At 43.2% G+C, this 19676-nt stretch overlaps 5 protein-coding genes across 6 annotated transcripts in view; 2 read left to right on the top strand and 3 right to left on the bottom strand.

Moving 5' to 3' along the window:
• Window positions 1–435: 435 nt before the first annotated feature.
• LOC6623811 (serine protease 1-like) lies at window positions 436–1320 on the bottom strand (the record flags this gene model as incomplete). The annotated part of the gene is made up of 2 exons (XM_070207845.1): window positions 436–1046; window positions 1103–1320. Coding segments are annotated over 2 exons (774 nt in total), but the record flags the coding sequence as incomplete, so codon positions are not given.
• A 1666-nt stretch (window positions 1321–2986) lies between these two features.
• On the top strand, window positions 2987–3854 carry LOC6623864 (serine protease 1). The gene has a single exon (XM_002046791.4). It carries the CDS (start codon window positions 3005–3007, stop codon window positions 3794–3796), a length of 792 nt encoding a protein of 263 aa, XP_002046827.1. The 5' UTR covers window positions 2987–3004; the 3' UTR covers window positions 3797–3854.
• A 1011-nt stretch (window positions 3855–4865) lies between these two features.
• Window positions 4866–5910, top strand: LOC6623893 (brachyurin). The gene has a single exon (XM_002046790.3). It carries the CDS (start codon window positions 4873–4875, stop codon window positions 5695–5697), a length of 825 nt encoding a protein of 274 aa, XP_002046826.2. The 5' UTR covers window positions 4866–4872; the 3' UTR covers window positions 5698–5910.
• A 230-nt stretch (window positions 5911–6140) lies between these two features.
• On the bottom strand, window positions 6141–13651 carry CycT (Cyclin T). The gene is made up of 4 exons (XM_002046789.4): window positions 12221–13651; window positions 12058–12103; window positions 10206–10780; window positions 6141–10141 (listed from the first exon to the last, which is right to left on the bottom strand). Exons 1-4 carry the CDS (start codon window positions 12825–12827, stop codon window positions 7941–7943), a joined length of 3429 nt encoding a protein of 1142 aa, XP_002046825.1. The 5' UTR covers window positions 12828–13651; the 3' UTR covers window positions 6141–7940.
• Window positions 13652–15678: 2027 nt separating this feature from the next.
• Window positions 15679–19676, bottom strand: part of Eip74EF (Ecdysone-induced protein E74) — a 44297-nt gene continuing 40299 nt past the window's right edge. For both annotated transcript variants that reach the window (XM_032434293.2, XM_002046788.4), the window contains 2 exons: window positions 19670–19676; window positions 15679–18559 (listed from right to left, as the gene is read on the bottom strand). The exon at window positions 19670–19676 is cut by the window's right edge and continues 287 nt beyond it. In XM_032434293.2, the coding sequence (XP_032290184.1) occupies window positions 17598–18559; window positions 19670–19676 (969 nt within the window). In that variant the 3' untranslated portion in view covers window positions 15679–17597. The remainder of the gene's footprint in view (window positions 18560–19669) is intronic.

Genomic DNA, 19676 nt, shown 5'->3' with positions numbered 1-19676 from the left:
ATGTGTATTTAAAACTGATGTTGACTGTGCATAAGTCTCTCCAATTTTAAATGATAAAGTTAATAAATAACTGCAAAACAATGCCACTAAATCGCAAATCAAATTTATGTATATTGTTAAATTTAAATTATATAATGCATTCCAAATGTTTATTATTGAAACAAAATAATTGATATATGTAAAAGCCGAATAAATCCTAAATAAACTTTAAAGTCAAATTATGATAAAACCCGCAGAAAAATATATATGTTTCAAACTGAGACAAACGCGAACAAAAAACAGAATGAAAAAAAAAAAACAATAAAAAACAAATTCAAAAAATATATAAAATTCAATTGGTATTTCTTATTCATGGGCAACAAATCGGGAAATCATCTTTCCATGACCCGAAAGAAACCCACCCCAGAAATGGACTATTCAATAAAAATTAGGGAATTTTTCAAATCTTTATAGAACATTTAATCACACTTCGAGCACTTCCTGATTTTATTTAGATGTCAGTGTGGTGCTTGATCCAATCGAGGTAGCTGGTCACACGGGTGAAGGCAGCTGGCAGCTCCTTCTCGCAGCCGGCAGAGGAGCCGAAGGAGGTCAGACCGATTTGAACCTTGTTGGAAGCGAGCACCAGTGGGCCGCCAGAGTCGCCGTTGCAGGTAGAAACGGAAGCTGGGGTCGACACACAGATGTTGGAGGAGCGGATGGTGGTGCCATAGGTCTTCATGCAAGATGTGTTCGAGATGATCTTCATGTGAGCGTACTGCAAATGGGCAGCAACGCTGCTGGAAGAGTCGGAGGTGCGGCCCCAGCCGGAGGCGATGACCTCATCATCAACGTAGCTGGAGTAGTGGGACTCCTCGCGGGGCAATTCGACGGCACGAATGGCGTCGCTGTAATCCACATGAGGAATGCGGATCAGAGAGATGTCGTTCAACAGAGTCCTGGAGTTCCAGCCCTCGTGGATGATGATGTGGTCCTTGCTGACGCTGTGCTTAACCTTTGGGGTATTGCGGTCAGTGCTGCCCAAATGGACATCGACGGAGTCGACACTAAATTACGAATAAGGGATAAGTGGAAATTCTCTCGAATCGCAGCCCAAATTTACCCATCGGTGCAGTGAGCGGCGGTCAGGATCCATTCGTGGCCAATCAGAGAGCCACCGCACCAGGCGGAGGAGGAGCCAATCTTCAGGGAAAGACCAGCCTGATAAGGGAACTGGTCAGCACGGGCATCGTGACCGTTGGTGATGCGTCCATCGGGTCCTTCCAGGACGGGCGCGAACACATTACGTGGCTGAATTTCCCAATGGCTGCGCAGAGCCGATCACGAGGCATAGGCCAAGGCCAGAGCGAATACAATAAGCACCTTCATGTTGATTTCGATGAAGACTATGAGCTGGATCAAGCCAACCCTCAACTTTTATAGCAGCGGCCCAATCAAGAGCTTGGCAGATGACGCCGCGCTTTTTTTTTTTTTGTGATAGTACAGCTCGTCAAGTGGCACGGGCCACGGGCTGCTCTTGTAACTCTCCCATTCTTATCGGTTAAATTAAAAACTAATCTTTGGTTTTGTTCAATTTGGTGATCTGCCAAAAAGTTAAGATATGGCAAAAGTCCCTAAACTTCACAGTCTCTCTAGAGAGAGAGCGAGAGAGAGAGAGGCAGAGATAGAATTGTTTGCTGAATAATAGTTCTCTATTTATCTATTTGCTGGTGCTTTGATAAGTTTCGCGTATTGTAATATAATAAATATATAATATATATAAATATATACGATTGCTTTCTTAACGTTCATTGGCATTCTCCAACGTCATCAGTCGGACTGCGCTATCTTTTCGAGCACCGTTCTTATTACGCATTTAAATATTAAAAACTGTTTTGGTTTCAACCAAGTCGCGTGCTAGAGTATCTAAAATTTTCCATGGAAAATAACTTCTACTCGAAAGGTATTATTCAAATATGTTTTATCAATCAAATTAAATGAAGGCAAAAGACATTAATATTGGATACTATCTCCTATTATCTCCGTAGCCAGTTCTTAATTGCCTTCTCATATATTCTAAATATGAATATACATATAAATAAAATGTTTGTCCCAACTTGCTGAGCTAGGCAGTATAGAAAAAACGATATACTTTCGTTTTTCTTTACCCTCCGATCGGCCTCAAAGATCTTTGTTCAAATTCATTTGAGAGATGTTTCACATATTTCGAATAATCCATTCGAGAAGCCTTATATCAATTCATGAGAATCGCATAGCAGAGCACAATTTAAAAAGGGTTTTTTTTGTAACACACACATACAAATAACAAATAACAATAACAAATAATCTACGTACACACCTACTAACAAACACACAAAACCGATTAAAATAAAGGGAATTTTCTTACAAATGATGTAAGATCAGTCTAGAGTGTGCAACCTTTTCGTGTAGCAAAGTCTGGAATTTAAATGTCCAGACTTTACTTCTGAAAATCCCTAGCCAATGCACAAACCAGTTGCAAACGCATTCGATAAGCAACATCGTTAACCCTTATGTTAGCAGGCGAGCTAAGCAGAGCCAACTGTCGCAATTCGTGAGAGGAGGAAGTCGCTGTCTGAAGAGCTTTGTGAATGGCTGCCAGAGCACTTGAGACGGAGATATAATATGGTAGAACCCAGCCGCAATGTGGCTAGTCTTAAGAGTTGTCCATTCATTCCCTTGCTCGAGATAAGTTTACTTAAGAAACGGCAAACAAAAATACTCGCCTGCCAATTATTTGTTCAATTAATTTGATTGATTTTCTAGCGAAAATATCGAATCTAATCAGTTTAATAAGAGATCTGCAAAGAGTTCATATTCCAGGATACGTAAAATGCGCACGCGCCCCTTATCTGGCCACTTCTCGAGGGTCCGTCTGAAGAGATACCCCCGATAAGATATTGCTCCAGCTGCGTTGACGTCGGTCGGAGTATAAAAATGATAGATTCATCGTGAAACAAGCCAGAAAGTTCCACTGATACGGATCATGAAGTTGTTTGTTGCATTCGCTGCTCTGCTGGCCACCGCGGTGGCAGCGCCCATGGATGGCCGCATCACCCACGGCGAGGTGGCACGCGAGGGCCAGTTTCCCTACCAGGTGGGATTGAGCATTGCCATCGGCAACTCGGGCGCCTGGTGCGGCGGCACCTTGATCTCCAATCGCTGGATCGTAACGGCTGCCCATTGCACGGACTCTGCCGACTCGGTGACCGTGTACGTTGGTGCTACGAAGATCAAGGAGGAGGAGCCCGGCCAGCAGCGCATCCATGTGGAGAAGCACGGCATCATTGTGCACGAAGATTGGGATGCCGCCAAGATTGTCAACGACATCTCGCTGATCAAGCTGCCCGCCGAACTGGACTTCAATGAGCGCGTGCGTGCCGCCACGCTGCCCAAGAAGGATGGACGTTACTCCACCTACGAGGATCAGCAGGCCTACGCCTCCGGCTGGGGTCTCGACAGCGACAAGGCTGACGCCGTCTCCCCCGTGCTGCGCTACGTGGAGATGCCCATCATGAAGTCGAGCACCTGCAACAAGTACTGGGCCGGCCTCATCACCGACAAGGTCATCTGTATGAGCACCAAGGGCGGCAAGTCCACCTGCAGCGGCGACTCCGGCGGCCCCCTGGTCCACAAGGATGGCGACATCAACTATTTGATTGGCGCCACCTCCTTTGGCCTGGCTCTGGGCTGCGAGAGGAACTACCCAGCTGTCTTCACCAGAATCACCGCCTACCTGGACTGGATCGAGGATCACAGTGGCGTGGTCAACAAATAAACAACACTATTCCATCTTCTGATATTAAACAATAAAATACGAATACGAAACAAATGTACACTCGCTTGGAGCTTTTTTGAAGATAGGGGGAATTTAAAGGGATATTTTATAATCGACAGCAGAGTTGTTTTCAATAAGTTAAAATTTGGGTCTTTCTTAAGATAGTGGGAAATTGAAAGGGATATTTTATAATCGATGACGGAGTACAGTTCATAGATATATAGTTTAAATTTGAATGATATTCCTCTTAGGCTGGAATATTTGAGGGGAGGTTTACGGATACTTTATAATTGTTAGCAGAGTTGGCTTTATAAAGTATTTTAGAGGGGAATTTCAAGGACGACGCAAGGGATATTTTTAGATATTATTTATGCTTTTAAATAAAGTTGCCAAGATATAGATATTGATATAGATATAGAACCTATAGTTCTTTAATATCATCTTGCATTTTTTAAAAACTCACTTAAACTGATGTATGAACTAGTAGATAACCTATGCTCAGGGCGGAATTGTCTTAAAAAATATTCTGATTGTAGTAAAAATGTATGCACTTACCCCATTACTCACATTTACCATTTATGAAGATTAGTTGGTCATTAATTAATTGGTAAAATATATCGGTCTTCACATATAAACACATATTCCTGAAAAAGTAGAGAAGTAGAGAGTTATATCAAGAAATAGCAGGAGATATAGAAAGGGGAGGGTTATTCTCAGAGATAACGATGATTAGATAAAGACTTCAACTTGTCAATATAATACTTACTATCAATGCATGAAAATAGCCAGCCTTGAATTCATGAGAATCGCATAGTAGGGCACTTTTTAAAAAACTTTCTCCAATTTACACCTGTTTTGTGTTTGGCATAAGGAACAAGATTTGCAGTCACATGTTGTAATCTGATTGGATTACAGCACAGTTCATTTATCATGTGTAGGTTCTTAGTTTTTGAGGGTTGAGCTCTTAATAGTTGTTGTTGATAAGGCACTCGATTCAATTGCGACGTAGTTTCCTTAGGTATAAAACCAAAGGGAATGCTTAATGCAGTTATTAATTTGTTGATTCTGATTGAAAGATGAAGTTGTTATTGGCAGTAACTATATTAATGACCCTCCATTTGGCGCAGGCGCGCAGCGGAAAACACAGTAATCGCATTACAAACGGGAATCTAGCTGAGGCGGGTCAGTTTCCCTACCAGGTGGGCTTGAACGTATCATTTGGCAACGCGAGCACCTGGTGCGGCGGAACTCTGGTATCGCATCGATGGATTCTCACGGCTGCCCACTGCATGGATGGAGCGGAGCGTGCTACGGTTTATCTGGGCGCGATCAATATTACAGACAGGTTCGAGCCGGGTCAGAAGCGTTATTACGTGACGAGCTCCCAGATCGTAGTGCATGCCAATTGGACGGCCAGCACCGTGGCCAATGACATAGCTCTCGTCAAGCTGCCCACTTTCGTGGAGTTCAGCGATCGGGTGAGAGCTGCCGACCTGCCCAGAGGTCTGAATGGCAGCTACTCCAGCTATGAGCAGGCCACGGCCTATGCATCCGGCTGGGGCCGGGACAGCGACAGCTCCAACTTCATGTCGCCAACCTTGCGCTATGTGGCAATGCCCGTGATGCCGCACAGCCGCTGCAAGTTGTTCTGGGGCGGCTCCCTGTCCGAAAAGATGATCTGCATGAGCACCAGCAGCGGCAGATCCACCTGCCACGGCGACTCCGGCGGCCCGCTCATCTACAAGGAGGACAGCAACAACTATTTGATTGGCATCACCTCGTTTGGGCTCTCAATGGGCTGTGAGATCGGTTTCCCATCCATTTTCACGCGGGTGACCAGCTACTTGGACTGGATTTGGCAACACATTGGGGCCAACAGCAGGACAGAATCGAATTTTTAACATGATTTATAGGACAAGATGGCTTATGATTAAGTTAATTTATATAAAATTGAAAATTTAACAAGTCAAGGTTCGACAATAAGTTTAACGAACTGAGGCTTAAGAGCGATGGCTTTGGTTTGAGCCATTAACCACTAAAACGCTGGCTCAACTACAAATTTAATTTCAATAAAAATGAACACTTGACAAGTTGTACAATAAACTTAAACAACATTTTCTTTTTTTTTTATTTTATGTTTTTAAAGTTTTTTTTTTTTATTGTTCTTTTGTTTGGGTTTTGAAATTTTTATTCGGACCTTCGATGAGCGCTTCCGAGTATTCAAATTCGAAACAGCAGAACGTTCCCAGTGAAACCCGCGATTTGCGCACTTTCCGAATGCCATTTTTGTTTTTCATCTATGTACAAAACTTAAAAAATAGAGGGGGGAACAAATTAAGAGATAGAAATTACGGCGTACAATTACGTGTTTTTTTTTATACCTAATTACTTTTGCTGCTGTTGTTGCTTGTTTTTTTTTTTTGTTTTTGTTTTGTAGATTAGCAATAGCAAAGTTTTCTTTTTTGTTATTTGTTTTGGAAATTTCACGCAACTTAAATAACATTTTCGATTTTCCAAATATGAATATGTATGTATATCGTATGTGTGTGTGGTTAGTACATAGCTTTACGTTTTTTGTTTCATTTTTTAAAAATTGTTATTATTTTTTTGTTTGTTTGTGGATAGCTTAATGCAATTATTAGAAATCGAATAGTGTTGTAAAACGCGCAACGTTTGATTAAATTTGTTTTTCTTTGTGTTTTGCTCTAGTCGAAAATTACATAAGTTATGCCCTTTGATATAGATAATTTTTTGTTTTGTTTCTTTTCTTTTCGCTTAATTTCATATACTTCATAGCTTTTAATTTTTGTTTCTTTATGTTTTACTTATGCTCGAAACGTTACGGCGTTTAATTTCGCACACATTTTGTGTTTTCTTTTTTGTTTTCTCGTGTTGCACAACAATTTATTATTCATATTCACTTTAATGCTATTTAATTAAGAATTAAAAACAACTGAAAGCTACGTTAAGACAGCTTTTTCTTTCTTTTTTTTTAACATATTTGCTTCATTGAAACACTTATTTCGCTGCTGTTGTTGTTGTTGTTTTTGTTGCAACCATTAAAACTAAAAATTATGCGAATTCATTGTAAATAAAATGAAAATAATCATAATAATAAAAATAACTGAAAAACGAAAAACTTTGCTAACTAAAAATTAATTTCACATAATTTAACGGCGTTCATTCTCATACTATTATTTAATTCAAATAATTTACGTGTGTTTGTTTGTATGTGTGTTATTAGATTACGAGTGGTTTCTAAATTGTTTTTATTCTTTTTTTTTTTTATTTGTTTAACAGCGCACGCGCGCATCTTTAATTTATAATTAAAGCGCACGGCACTCGATTTGCTCCTCGATTTAAATTGAATGTTTTTTTCAAAAATTACGATTCGTTTTTTTGTTTTTTTTTTTTTTGTTTTGCATTAGTTTGGGGCCGTATTTTTAGCTAAGCGGAAATTGTTTCTCTGGTGGCTATATACAACAGTTCAATGTGTGTGTGTGTGTGTGTATAGGTGTGGGTGTGTGTGTGCACTTGTATGGGTATTTGATTTACTAACTTATATACTAAACGGCCGTGCTGCTCAGCTATAGATGAGCTGTTGCTGCAATCGAAAGGAGTTGCTTTTACAATATAATCCTTTTACAAATATTCTCTGTATGTGTATAGGTCTATAGGTGTGTATATGTGTGTGTGTGTACGTACGTGTGTGTGTTTGTGGTTGTGTGTGTGTGGGTGTTATAATTACAAATTAATTAATGCTGTACAAAAGTTTTTGAAGTTTTGCTTGTCTTCGAGTTGATTGATTATCATTATCATTAGATGCTGGGACACAACTACCCGACCGGGATCGGTATCGGGATCGGCGATGTCGGTAGTTGATAGCGGGGTTTGCGCTTAACTAAAATGGTTCCGATTAATAACTTAGCCAACTAATGCATCTCACCAACAATTACGACTACCGTATGCTTAATAGGTTACAATTACATACAAACTATATCAAAGGTTGTAAACTTGTGGTTGGTTTGTTGAAAAAAAAAAAAAACACGACGTGGTTAACTGCAGCGAGAACAACGGGGACGACTCGGGAGCTGCGGGGGCTGGCGACTTGCGACTACGTTGACTACGACTACGTTGACTACGACTACTTCTTGTTGTAGATGGGCAGCGCAGCGGGTACAAGGCCAGCCGCAACACTTGTGGGCGCCATCACCATCGACGCGGAGGAGGTGGAGGAGTTGGCCGTTGACGACGCGGTCGTCATGCTCGGCGGCAGACCCAGCAGGCTGGCGACTGACGCCTGCGTGTTGGACGCGGCGCCAGCACCGCCTAGAGGCGCATAAACGGCCCCGCCGCCAGAGACTCCATTGTACTTGGCATAGTCTTGAGTTTTGCTCTTCTTGCTCTCCTTGTCGCGATCCCGATCGCCGTGTTTCTTTTTGCTGCTGCTGCTGCTGCTCGTGCTGTTCGACGAGCTGTTGTAGCCCCCATAGCCGGGCAGCACGGGTTGCTGCTGCTGGCCACCGGCAGGCACGCCTGCTGGGGGAGCTGTGCCCGGCGCAGGTGGTGCCATGCCAAAGCCAGGCGCTGTTGGCATCGACATTAGCCCTGCGGCAGAGGAATAGTTGTTCGGCTCCACCTTGTTCTTGCTGATCTTCAGTTTGAGCGGCGCGGCGGCGCCCACTTGGAGACTGCCGTTGGGATTGACGGTGGCCGTGTTCGTCTTGATGACCAATTTGAGCGAGTCCATGGATGTGTCCTTGCTGCTGCGCTCCTTTTGCTTGTCCTTTTTGTGTTTCTTGCGCTCCTCCTTGTCCGGCTTGTCCTTGGACTTGTCCTTCTCCTTGTGTTTGTGCTTGTCCTTCTTCTTTTTCTTCTCGGACTTGCCGGCAGCCTCCAGTTCCTTGGCATCGCCCAGCTTGGTCAGAGCATCAAGCTCCATGGCAGGTGCCGCAGACAAATTGTTGCTCATCAAATTTGTGGGTGCAGCCAGCGAATCCTTCTTCATGTGCAGCTGAGTGGTCGGCGGCATCGGCTCCAAAAGCTCGGCCGGCGGCTTCAGTCCGGGCATGGTCAGCGCATCGGGCTTCAGCAGCGAGCCATTTGTTGTGCACAGGCTCTCCTTGAGTAGCGTGCGCACCAGATCGGGCGTTGTCTCAATGCCACCATTCGACATAGACAGCGGCGCATGCTTCTCCTCATAGCTGGGGTAGCCCGGCAGACCGACGCTGTTGTCCAGCTTGCGCAGCTTATCGCGCGGCAAGCTGCCGTCGTGCTCGTCCAGCTTGTTGAGTCCGTATTGGCTGCCGGACATCTCGTTGGCGCGCTTCAGATTGCCCACATCGCGACTGGGGCCCGCCAGCTCGTTGGGCAGCAGCTCTCCATGTGGTTTCTTGTGCGGCGGCAGCATGGGCTTGTTGGCAGTGCTGCTCGAGCTGCTGCCGTGCGGCAGGGTACTGCGATGCTTGTCCTTTTTGGTGGGCGTCAGGCGATCCTTCTTGGGGCTGTCGCGATCTCGCGCATGACTGTTCAGCTTGTAGCCTAGACTGTCGTGGGCAGGTCCTGGCGGCGGCGGAGGCAACAGTCCATTGAATTGCGGTTCCTTCTTAATGTCGCTCCACTCGGGACTGAACAGCGAATTGTTCTTGCCCAGCTGCTGCTGCGACTGCTGCGACATTGAGGTGGCGCCTGCATCCAGCGGCGGCAGCTGCTGCTGCTGCTGCATATGATTGTAGTTGGGCACTGCCTGGCTCTGGCCATAGGGCAGCTGCTGCTCGTACGGCGGCATGCTGTGGACGGATGACGATGAGCTTGATGACGAGACGGATTTATTGCGATGCGAGCCATGCGAGCTGCCATATCCAGCGGGTGGCGGCGGCGCACCATTGTTGCCAACACCTGCGCTGCTGCTCGGGTAACCGCCGCGGGACATGAGTGGATTGCTGGGTCCGCTGTTGCTGTAGGACGGCGGCGCATTAGGATACATTTTATTGCTGCCCGACTTGCTGACATCTTTGGAGGAAACGCCCGCTGCAGACGCTGCACTTGAGGCGGATGAGCTGCTGCTGCGACTGTCTAAAAGCGGCGGCGGCTGCTGCTGCGGCTTGGAACTAGTTGACATCTTGTGGCCGCCGTGGGGTTGCATGCCTACGGGCGGCATGCCTCGAGAGGATTTGTGATAGTCCATGGGCATGGGTAGTCGTCCAGACGGTTGGCTCGACGAGCTGCGTTGACCGCTGCCCGCCGAAGAGCTGCCGCTGCTGCCACGCTGCGCCGATGATGAGGAGCTCGACTGGTGGCCGGAGGGCGCACGACTACTGTAGCCGGGTTGTTTCGATTTGTGATCTAAAAGGGGTGGGTCATTATAAACATAACCACAATCTGTTGCCTCGTATTATGCGTAACATACCTCCGTGTGCCTCGGGCGGCAGGGCGCCTGGATAGTTTGGCAACTTGTGATTCGATGAGGAGGAGGTAGAAGAGGACGAGTTACCTGGAGCACCGCCCACCGATGACGAACGCTGATGACTGCCATCGCTGCGTCTCTGCTGCGAGGGCACCATGCTCGGCGGCGGCAACAGCGCCGACTGCGAAGAGTCGCGGCTGTCGTTGCCGTTCATTAGCTCCGGCGGCGCCGTGATGTTGGAGTGATAGCCCTTCATCATCTCGCTCATCTTCCAGTCTTCTTTCGGCTTGTTGTCTTTGCTGTTGGTGGCCGTGCGATTGCTGGCGCCCTGGGCGATTGCCTTGATCGAGTTGAGCTTGGACTTTAGCCGAGCCGGACTCTTCTCGTAAATGGCAATGAACTCGTCCGTCAGCTGCTTAAGCAGCTCCAGCGACACGCTCTTGTCCACATAGTAGAACCAGTGCTTGCCCTCAGTCGATTGTGGTATCTCCCAGCGCGACCATTTGCAGGCCAAGTAAATGCAGAAGCAGGCAACCACCGTGGGTCGATATTGCAGGCACATCGAGGTCAGATGCAGGCTAACAGTTTCGAACAAGGACAAAGCGTGCATTTTAAATGATTGTTTGCAGTTAGAGTATTACGAATTCAATCATATTTTGGGCGATCATGTGCATGTGTGTGCGTGTGTATATGTATATGCTGGCAGATTTGGGAGCAGACCAAACGAGTACAAAGATGCACAATAAAAAAAAAACATTTGCTTCCCAATTTTGGACATGAGCTGCAAACTCAAGATATTGTAGTTGGCGAGGAAACAGATTAGACCCCCCGACTAGACATGGATGTAGTATTCGGCTTAGCAAAAGACGCCATAATCTTTAACTAAATACTATGCTTATATATTACTTAAAATTAAAATAACTTAAGCATACTTTGAAAACTTCAAAATCGCATATTTCCAAGTACAAAAAACAGAAAAGTGTGTTTTCATGATATAAGTATTTCTTTTATTAAAGGACACTCAATATGTGCTCTCAATAAACATGTCAAAGCTTGCTTGGCGATCAAAAGAAACACAAAATCGTTTTCATAATAAACATACACAAGTTGTGGATTATCATTTGAATATGATCACAATTTATGAACGTGTTAAGACATGTAACACAAACAGGTACAAGAACATTTACCTTCGACGAGCCGAAGTACGAATACCCTTGCATATACATAGCAGATGTGTAGAATATGCATATCAATAACTTATATTTCTCCTGAGGGAGGTATAGTAGATCGATTTGCTTGAAGCATAGTGAAGCTCTTGAAAACAAACTAAAACTCAAGCAACTAATATGAAACAGAGCTCCGATCGGGCCATTTGACATATATATGCGCTGTCTATAGCACAAATACGGATGCATCAAGATGGATCATAAGCCGAGAGAATGGAATTGGAATGAAAACAGATGAGCAGACGGATAAGGCAAACCAAGCTCATCACATTGTTGATATACATATATATATATACACTTTATAGGGAAACGCCTATCACACTGTGCATCTCGTGTACGGCCATCTGCAAGGGTATACAATGTAATAAGTATGTAAGAAAAAGGTGTCATAAGAAGGTCAACTGTTAGCTGGATAATTTGCACAGGGAACAGCATTTAATGACCTTAGCACAGGTAAAGCTGTCAAAAGGGACGCGCGCGCTCAAATGACCTACATGATTTTTGACTCTTTTTGTAGCTGTACCCACACACACACACACACACATACACACACCAGCCCGTCTATACCATACGCTTGGTGGAGTATGCCGGTATCAATATCAGAGATACCTTTGATGCATTAGCCATACCTGTTTGAGGCCAAGAAGTAGGAGGTTTGCGCCAGATCCTTGCATGCTAAAATATATCACAGTGTTATCAATTGACAATTGCTCTAATTAGCACGCAGCCATTGCATTGGAATGACATTTGTATATTGTTGGGATATATTTTGTTTTAGAGCATGGTGCCTACCTTTGACCAGCTGGCACGTGCGCACCACATGCGTGTGCGGATGATCGATGGCCACGTCGAAGCCGAGCGTCTGCAGCAGTACGTTCTCATTGAAGACGAGCTCCTGGGCGAGATCTGCATAGGTCTGTTCGGTTGTCTGTGGCAGGCACTTGTTGGCCGCTCTAATCACATGCTCCAGCTTGCGGGGCTGCTCCTCCACCTTGGCGGCCAGGAACAGACTGGCCGAGGCCATGGAATTGCGATGGAAATGTGTGAACGAGTGGAACGCATAGAATCGATGCATATAAACAATTGCCGTATTTATGCACAGCTGCGACACCTGCAGTCGCTGGCCCATCTCCTGTATCAAATACGCCGTCATTTGTCTGTAGTGCAGCTCATCGTCGCACTTGATGCCGCAGCGGCGACTGGGCGAGTTGCCCAGCTGCTCGTTGCTGAAGTACCAGATTTTGTCCTTCTCAAACGGTAAATTGTTGTTGTTGTTGTTGTTATTATTATTATTGTTGCTGCTACTGCTGCTGCTGCTGCCGCTTGCGGCGACGCTGCCCGTTGATGTTGAGAGAGCGGCAGCGCTCGGGACGCCCGCGGGCGTTGCCAACAAACTCATGGCTCACACGCACAAACAGACACACACGCGTTGACTACGTCTTCTTCTTGTGCTTTTACTGCTGATGCTTTGCGATTTGTTAAATACACATGCAAGCCGTTTTCTCGTTGCGAATCGAAGAGACAACACAACACGCACAGTTTTACAGCGATTTGAATTAATTTCAATAGATGTTTTGGCTTGGCAGCTGAGTCAAATATTGTTGTTGTCGTCGTCGTAGTAGGAACTGTACGATTGAGAAGAAGAAGCAGAGCCAGAGTCTCGTTTTTCTTTGTCGGCCGTAGCAGCAAATGCGTTTGTATTGGTATTGTACTGGCTTGTGGCGTGGTGTAGGAGGGAAAGGTGGCTGACGCTGCTGGCTGGGCTGCTGCTGCTGTTGCTGCTGCTAATGCTGCGCGTCTGCTGCGGCTGCCACAACACATTTGCTATGGAAAGTAGCAAAATGCACACTCGATTTCGATTTTAGTTTAGTTATTTGTGTAGTTTTCACACTTTTTACGCCATTCAAAATCTGCTTTTTCTGCTGTTTTGATGGCGTTGAGTGTGCTCTAGTGTGTGTTAGTGTGTGTGTGTGTGTGGTTTTCTGGAAATTGCGACTGCTCAGCGACGGACATACATAGACGACCCCGACGACGTTCGTTATGCAACTTGTACATCAATTCATTGTTATCATTGTTGTTATTGCCTTTTCGCCACACAAAAACACCTCATTTTTGTTCTATAATTTGCAATGCAAATGCATCGCAAAAATGTGATTTTGGTTTTGGAACGCACAATGACACAAAAAGAAAAAAATGTATGTATGTGTATATGTATTTACAGTATGGCCGTCGCAATCGCATTCGCATATCGATACCATTTATATCGCCATGCTAAACTATCGGCAATGGCATGGCCACGATGCGCGATATTGTGGTGGTATTTTCACTATCGATATACACTGTTAAATGCAGCCTTTGAATTTTCAAACCCTAAATAAGTATAATCAAAACTAAATTTTAGATATATCAAGAACTTACTGTATATGCATAAAATTAAGTATTTAAATGGTATAATAAAAGAGCCATAGCAGTTTACCATGTGCGGTCAACTAACATATGAATAACAGTGCCAGTTTAACATAACAGAGGTCGTGCGCGGTGCGCATGTTAAATAAGAGTACCATATCAGCTAGCTTTTTGACACGAATATGCCATAACGTGTTCCGCAATTGCAAACTTGTTTGACAAAGTTATCATATTAACAAATACTTAAGATAATATAAGTGGATGTTGTTTTTTAGTCTCATTTATTTATGTTATTTATAAAACAGATAATATATAAGTATGTATATATATTTTTTTATAGCAATCTGTAGATTAAAATATACAAAATTTAGCTAAAAATCTTAAAACTCTAACGTTTCCATAACAGTAAATAATTATGCTATTCCCATCAGATTTTCAAATTTCATTTTCCTTATACTGTTGTTAAAATTAAACCATTACCTTCTTAATTGTTGACCCATTAGGTCAGCTACATATCTCATCTTCCGCTCTTTTTCCGATCTAATTTCTAATTTGTGGCTCGCATTTGCTGATTTTAATGCAGACGTTTTTTTACAATCGCCTGAAGAATATACATAAATGAAACTTAATTGTGTAGCATAGTGCTTAAATATGGCTGCACATATGATTAGGTATATATATATATATATATAAACTACATATTATCTCTTCAACAGATTCGCTAAAACCGTTTCCAACCCAACTCCAACTCTCGTTTCGACTAGCTAATGGAGACCTTTGCCGATAATCCAAAATGAATTGCATTCAATATCAAACTTCATAAATTAGCTCACTCGATCTTAAATCTAATTCTCCTTCCCACTTTCATTTTAAGTACCAATAAAGTAAGTTTTCGCCTTAGTTCTGCTCATTCTTCAGATCTTTCTTCTTCTTGAAAATCTAATCTTTAATTTAATTGGTCTTATCCAGCATGTGTTTTTTTTTTTTGTTGTTTTCGATTGGTTCCGATCCAATTCAACAAATACACACATCTATATAATTGTTGTATATATATGTATTAATACGTGATTAATCCTACGACTAATAAGTGAAACATGAGGTCCAGAAGTTGATTATATACAATTACAGTGCACGATCTTAGATTTCGAACCCTTGCAAAACATAATATTTCGATGCTATATCCTTGAAAAAGTTCCAATTGAATTAAAAGAGAATATAAAATTCTTCAAATAAAAACTATTTGCTGTGACTTTGAGTTGTAAAGCTGTGGTCTAAGTTAATTATCGGCTAATCTGACCGATTTTCGTTGCACTTGCGCACATACATATATCTTTTTGTTTTCGTATTGTTCGATTGTTCTATGTGTAAATTGTTAAAACTTCGTATTATGCATTCTCATCTTAAACTCTATAATAAGTATATATATATTTAGATAGACACTTGCTGCTCCCGTTCTCATAATCGAAACCTCAAAAACTGAGTCGTCTGCCTCGTCTCGTAATACAGGTGTGGCCCAAGCACATACTACACTACAATACATGATAATGTCTGGCTTAAGCTATATAAAATGCATCGTCTAAATTTATCTAAAATATTCAATCTGCTCGTAGAATAAATATGGTATTGTATAGACTATATAGACTTTGAATATATATATTTATATATACTATAATTGTTTCATAACTTATCTCTTATATGCACTTTAAATGGGAGGTATATGTAGATTTCAAATTTGTAACGGGTTGCAAATATTTGTATGTTCTTTTGGATCGAAGATCTTTTTGTGTTGATCGATTTATCGATTTTGTTATCGATTTTTTCAAAGAAAGTAAAACGCATGCATATTGAAATAATAATTTTATTTTAATAATAAAAAATAAAAAATAATCATAAAAAATGTTTACAATGAACAGAGTTAAACTCAAAACTCACTTCCGTTTATTATCATTATCATCATCATCATTATCATCATCATCATCATTATCATTCTTCCAATCATTGAACAAAAATCGAAAAACGTAAACTCTTTCATTTTGTTGCTCTAATAATAATAATAATAATAATAGATAATGGATAATGGATAATGATAAAGGTACTTAGAAGAACGCAACTACATAAGTATAAAAGAAATATTGAATAGAATAGAACTAGGAGTTTGTTGGTATCTTTTAACTTTCTTCTACTTTTGCTTTAGTTTAACTTTAGTTTAGTTTATGCATTTAAGAGATTGCACGTTTGGGCAGTGTTTGGAAATTGTCGCTGTGTGTCTGTCTGTGTGTGTGTGTGAGTGTGTGTGTTGCATTTGCAGAACTTGGAACTGTTTTTTTTTTTTCTATTTTGTATATTGGTTGAGTTGTGGCAGTGTGACGTAACAAAAAGCGTTAACAAATATATTTCAGACATAAACTTCAGACCAAAAGTTGTTTGTTTTGTATTTCAAGTTGATTTCGTAAAGAATGGTTATTTTTTTTCTTGTGGTTCATTTTTGCGGAGCTGGTTCTTTTGAATCGCGCAGCTCCGCTAAGTGAACCACACAGAATTAGTTGCTCTGCTGCTCCGTGTTTTTAGTTAGTTTGTTTGTTTTCTGTTCTTTAAATATACAAAACTTAAAAGTTAATAATTACAAGAAAGTTGCTGACCACAAGCTACAACATTTGTTAGGCGCGTCGCCCTGAACGGGTGTCTACTGTGGCTCCAGTTAGGATATTGGGCAGGGTATATAGGTATATATAGGTATATAGAAGAAACACTTAAATAAATAAACTATCGATAAGCATAAACCTAATTAGAACTATGAAATATTTCTCATCTCTTTATAAAATAAGCAACAAAAACAATGAGCCCGAAAACGCACACAAATACAGTTATTTTCTCTTTAAACTACTTTGTAGAACTCGTATGCTACGTCTGGTAGTGTATGTGTATGTAACCGTAGGGCGTAGGCTTGGGCTAAAGGGGAGAAGCGGGCATAGTTAGAGGGGGGGGGGGGGGGAGGGGATTAGGGTAATGGTAAGGGTTAGGTATTAGTTATATTAGGCTAGGCTTTGTTGTAGGTGTATACAGTATTTCGTAGCTATAAGTTTTCACATACACATATCAAATATCAATAAGAACTCTTCATCGATAATCAATCATCAATCAATCAATCAATAATAATAATATAATAATAATATAATAATCATAATAATAATCAATAATAATAACAATATGCATTGTAATAATAATTAAATGTTACAATTAAAACACTAAAGCCAATGAATAGATCATTAATTACTACAGAATTTTACTTTTTAGCATGTTTGCTTCTCTGTATACATAATAATTATTTACTATGTATATATACATTATGCATATGTATATGTATGTGTGTATACATATATACATATATGCATAGGCCTAGCAGCTATGTAATTTATACTCTCTTCCGCGCTTAAATCTGATGTGTCCTCTCTCTTAGACCTAACAAAAACTCAACATGTACAAAAAAAACCCACCTCGCATTGATCGAAACAATTAAACGTAGCTTACCACACACATACATATGCACATGCCGTACAGGCGTGTGTATGCATGCATATATGTAGTTTGGATGCTTCTGCTCTTCATCCTCTCTCGCTCTCTCTCTCAATCATTCTGTTTTATATGTATATTTCTACTATTGCCGCTAGCCGGTTCAGCTCCCATTCTATTGCCACCGTTTCTTTCGGTAAGGTTTACGTCTATTTACATGCTCTCTCTCTCTCTCGCTTGCAGTTGGGCGCGCTCAGACGCCATTGCAATCGATCTCAACTATGTCCTTGGGCACATCGACAAACTGATAGACCAGCCGCTGACCGTCCACCTTGGCCAATATGCCGCGCTGGTAATAGTAGCGCAGGGCACGGCCCATCGTCTCGTAGTTCATGTCCGGCTTGTTCTTGTGCATGCCCCAGAGGCGGGAGACGGCTTTGGAGTCGACCAGCTTGAAGACGCCCTTTTCACGGTTCGTCCACTTGATGAAGCGCGGACAGTATTCGCGATCCTGCAGCAGCTTCAACAGAAACTCCCACAGGTAGGTGGTGGAGCCCTCGCGACTGCGCCGCTTCACGCCCATCTCCAGCTTCGGTTTACGCGGCTTTTTCGCCTTGCGCTGCTGAAAGCCGCCCAGCTCCAGCATATAAGAGAGATCATAGTTGACGCTTGACGTCGCCGGCTGCTGTATGACGCTCTGCGTGCTGCCGGCGCTGAGCATTGCGGCCGCTGCGACGGCGCTGCTGCTGCTCACGACCGATGCCGCTGCCGCCGCCGCTGCCGCTGCCGCAGCATTGGCAATTGTGGAATGCGTGTGCTGTGGTGTACTATGCAGCTGGTGGGGGTGCGTTGACGCCAGCTGCGCTGCCGCCAGCTGTGACTGTGAGTGCTGTTGTTGTTGTTGCTGCTGCTGCTGTTGCTGCTGATGATGCAACTGTTGCTGCTGCTGCTGCTGCTGGTGATGTGACAATTGTTGCTGCTGTTGCGGCGCGTGCTGCGCCTGCTGTTGCTGCTGCTGGTGTTGCAGGGAATGATGCTGATGTGTGCCAAAGCCGTTGGCAGCTGCGCTGCGCTGCGACGACGCTGCCGCTGGCGCATTGAAGTAGGACGTTGTCAGATAGCTGGGCGCGCCAGGCGTGCCAGGATTAACGCCTCCGACGCCGCCGCCGCCGCCGCCACTGCTGGTGCCACTGTTGCCATAGTAGTTGTCGGGCACTGAAGAGGAGCATAAGAGAAAGCGGCAAAAGTGTTAAATTTGAGTGCAAAGTTGCCAGATTAACTAAAACTAATGTTAATAAATTAACTCTGTAAATGTACTGTAAAGTGAATACTGTAAGGCATGTTAATACATGCATACATATATCAGCATAACTTGGCGCATTAATTCAGTTCATTTTGCAGCCAATGCGACCCACTGTGCACAGCGCTGTCCGCCTGCTGTCTAACTATTTCACAGTGCACACGGCTACATATGTATGTATGTATGTATGTATGTTTGTATGTATGTGTGTACGTGTGTAATTTTGTATGCTATTTAGTAAGTTTTGTTTTACATCCGGCGTCAACGGCGCTGCCGTTGCCCAATTCAACAGTCAGTTGCCGGACGAGAGGTGCATGGATTTGGGGGAGGGGTGGACTAGCTGAGCAAATGACTGAGCGCCGTTGAATAAAATCAAAAGTATTCGCTCACCAACACCAACACCAACATTAACAGCAGCAGCAGCAGCAGCGAAGAGAGCAACGTACGCTTTCGTTCGTTTTTCGCTCGTGTCTTCACCATCGCATTGTTGCATTAGCGTTGGTGTTGGCGCTCGCATTCGCACTCGTGCTCAGAGCAGGAGAGGAAATGAGCGAGAGAGTGAGCGCAAAAAACGGGAGAAGCTCACAGCGCCAGCATTGCCACATTGGCTTTGTCGCTGCCGCTGCCGCTGCCGCTGTCGCTGCTGTTGTCGTTGTCGTTGTGACCTTCACAATTTGCGCAAAGGCAATGTGTCGATGACCACAGATTTTACACAGCGACGAGCACACATACAGACACACAGACACACACGCACACACAGAGACAAAGCGAGGCGAAAAGCATAAAAGCAGCGAGTGCAACACATTCTTATTGCAATTGATTGTGTCGAGCGAGTGTGTGTGTGTGTGTCTGTACATATATATACATATGTATATATGGGCGCATGTACATATGTATGAGCCTGCCATTTTTCGATTGCTGAACTTTTACTGCACACATATACACATACACACACACACACACACACACACACACACACATGTATTGCATATTCATGTGTATGTGCGAATACTTGATATACTCACCCCCAAC

The sequence above is a fragment of the Drosophila virilis genome, chromosome 3 (assembly GCF_030788295.1).
Source record: "Drosophila virilis strain 15010-1051.87 chromosome 3, Dvir_AGI_RSII-ME, whole genome shotgun sequence".
Taxonomy (NCBI): domain Eukaryota; kingdom Metazoa; phylum Arthropoda; class Insecta; order Diptera; family Drosophilidae; genus Drosophila; species Drosophila virilis.
This window is presented reverse-complemented; position numbering and strand designations above follow the sequence as displayed.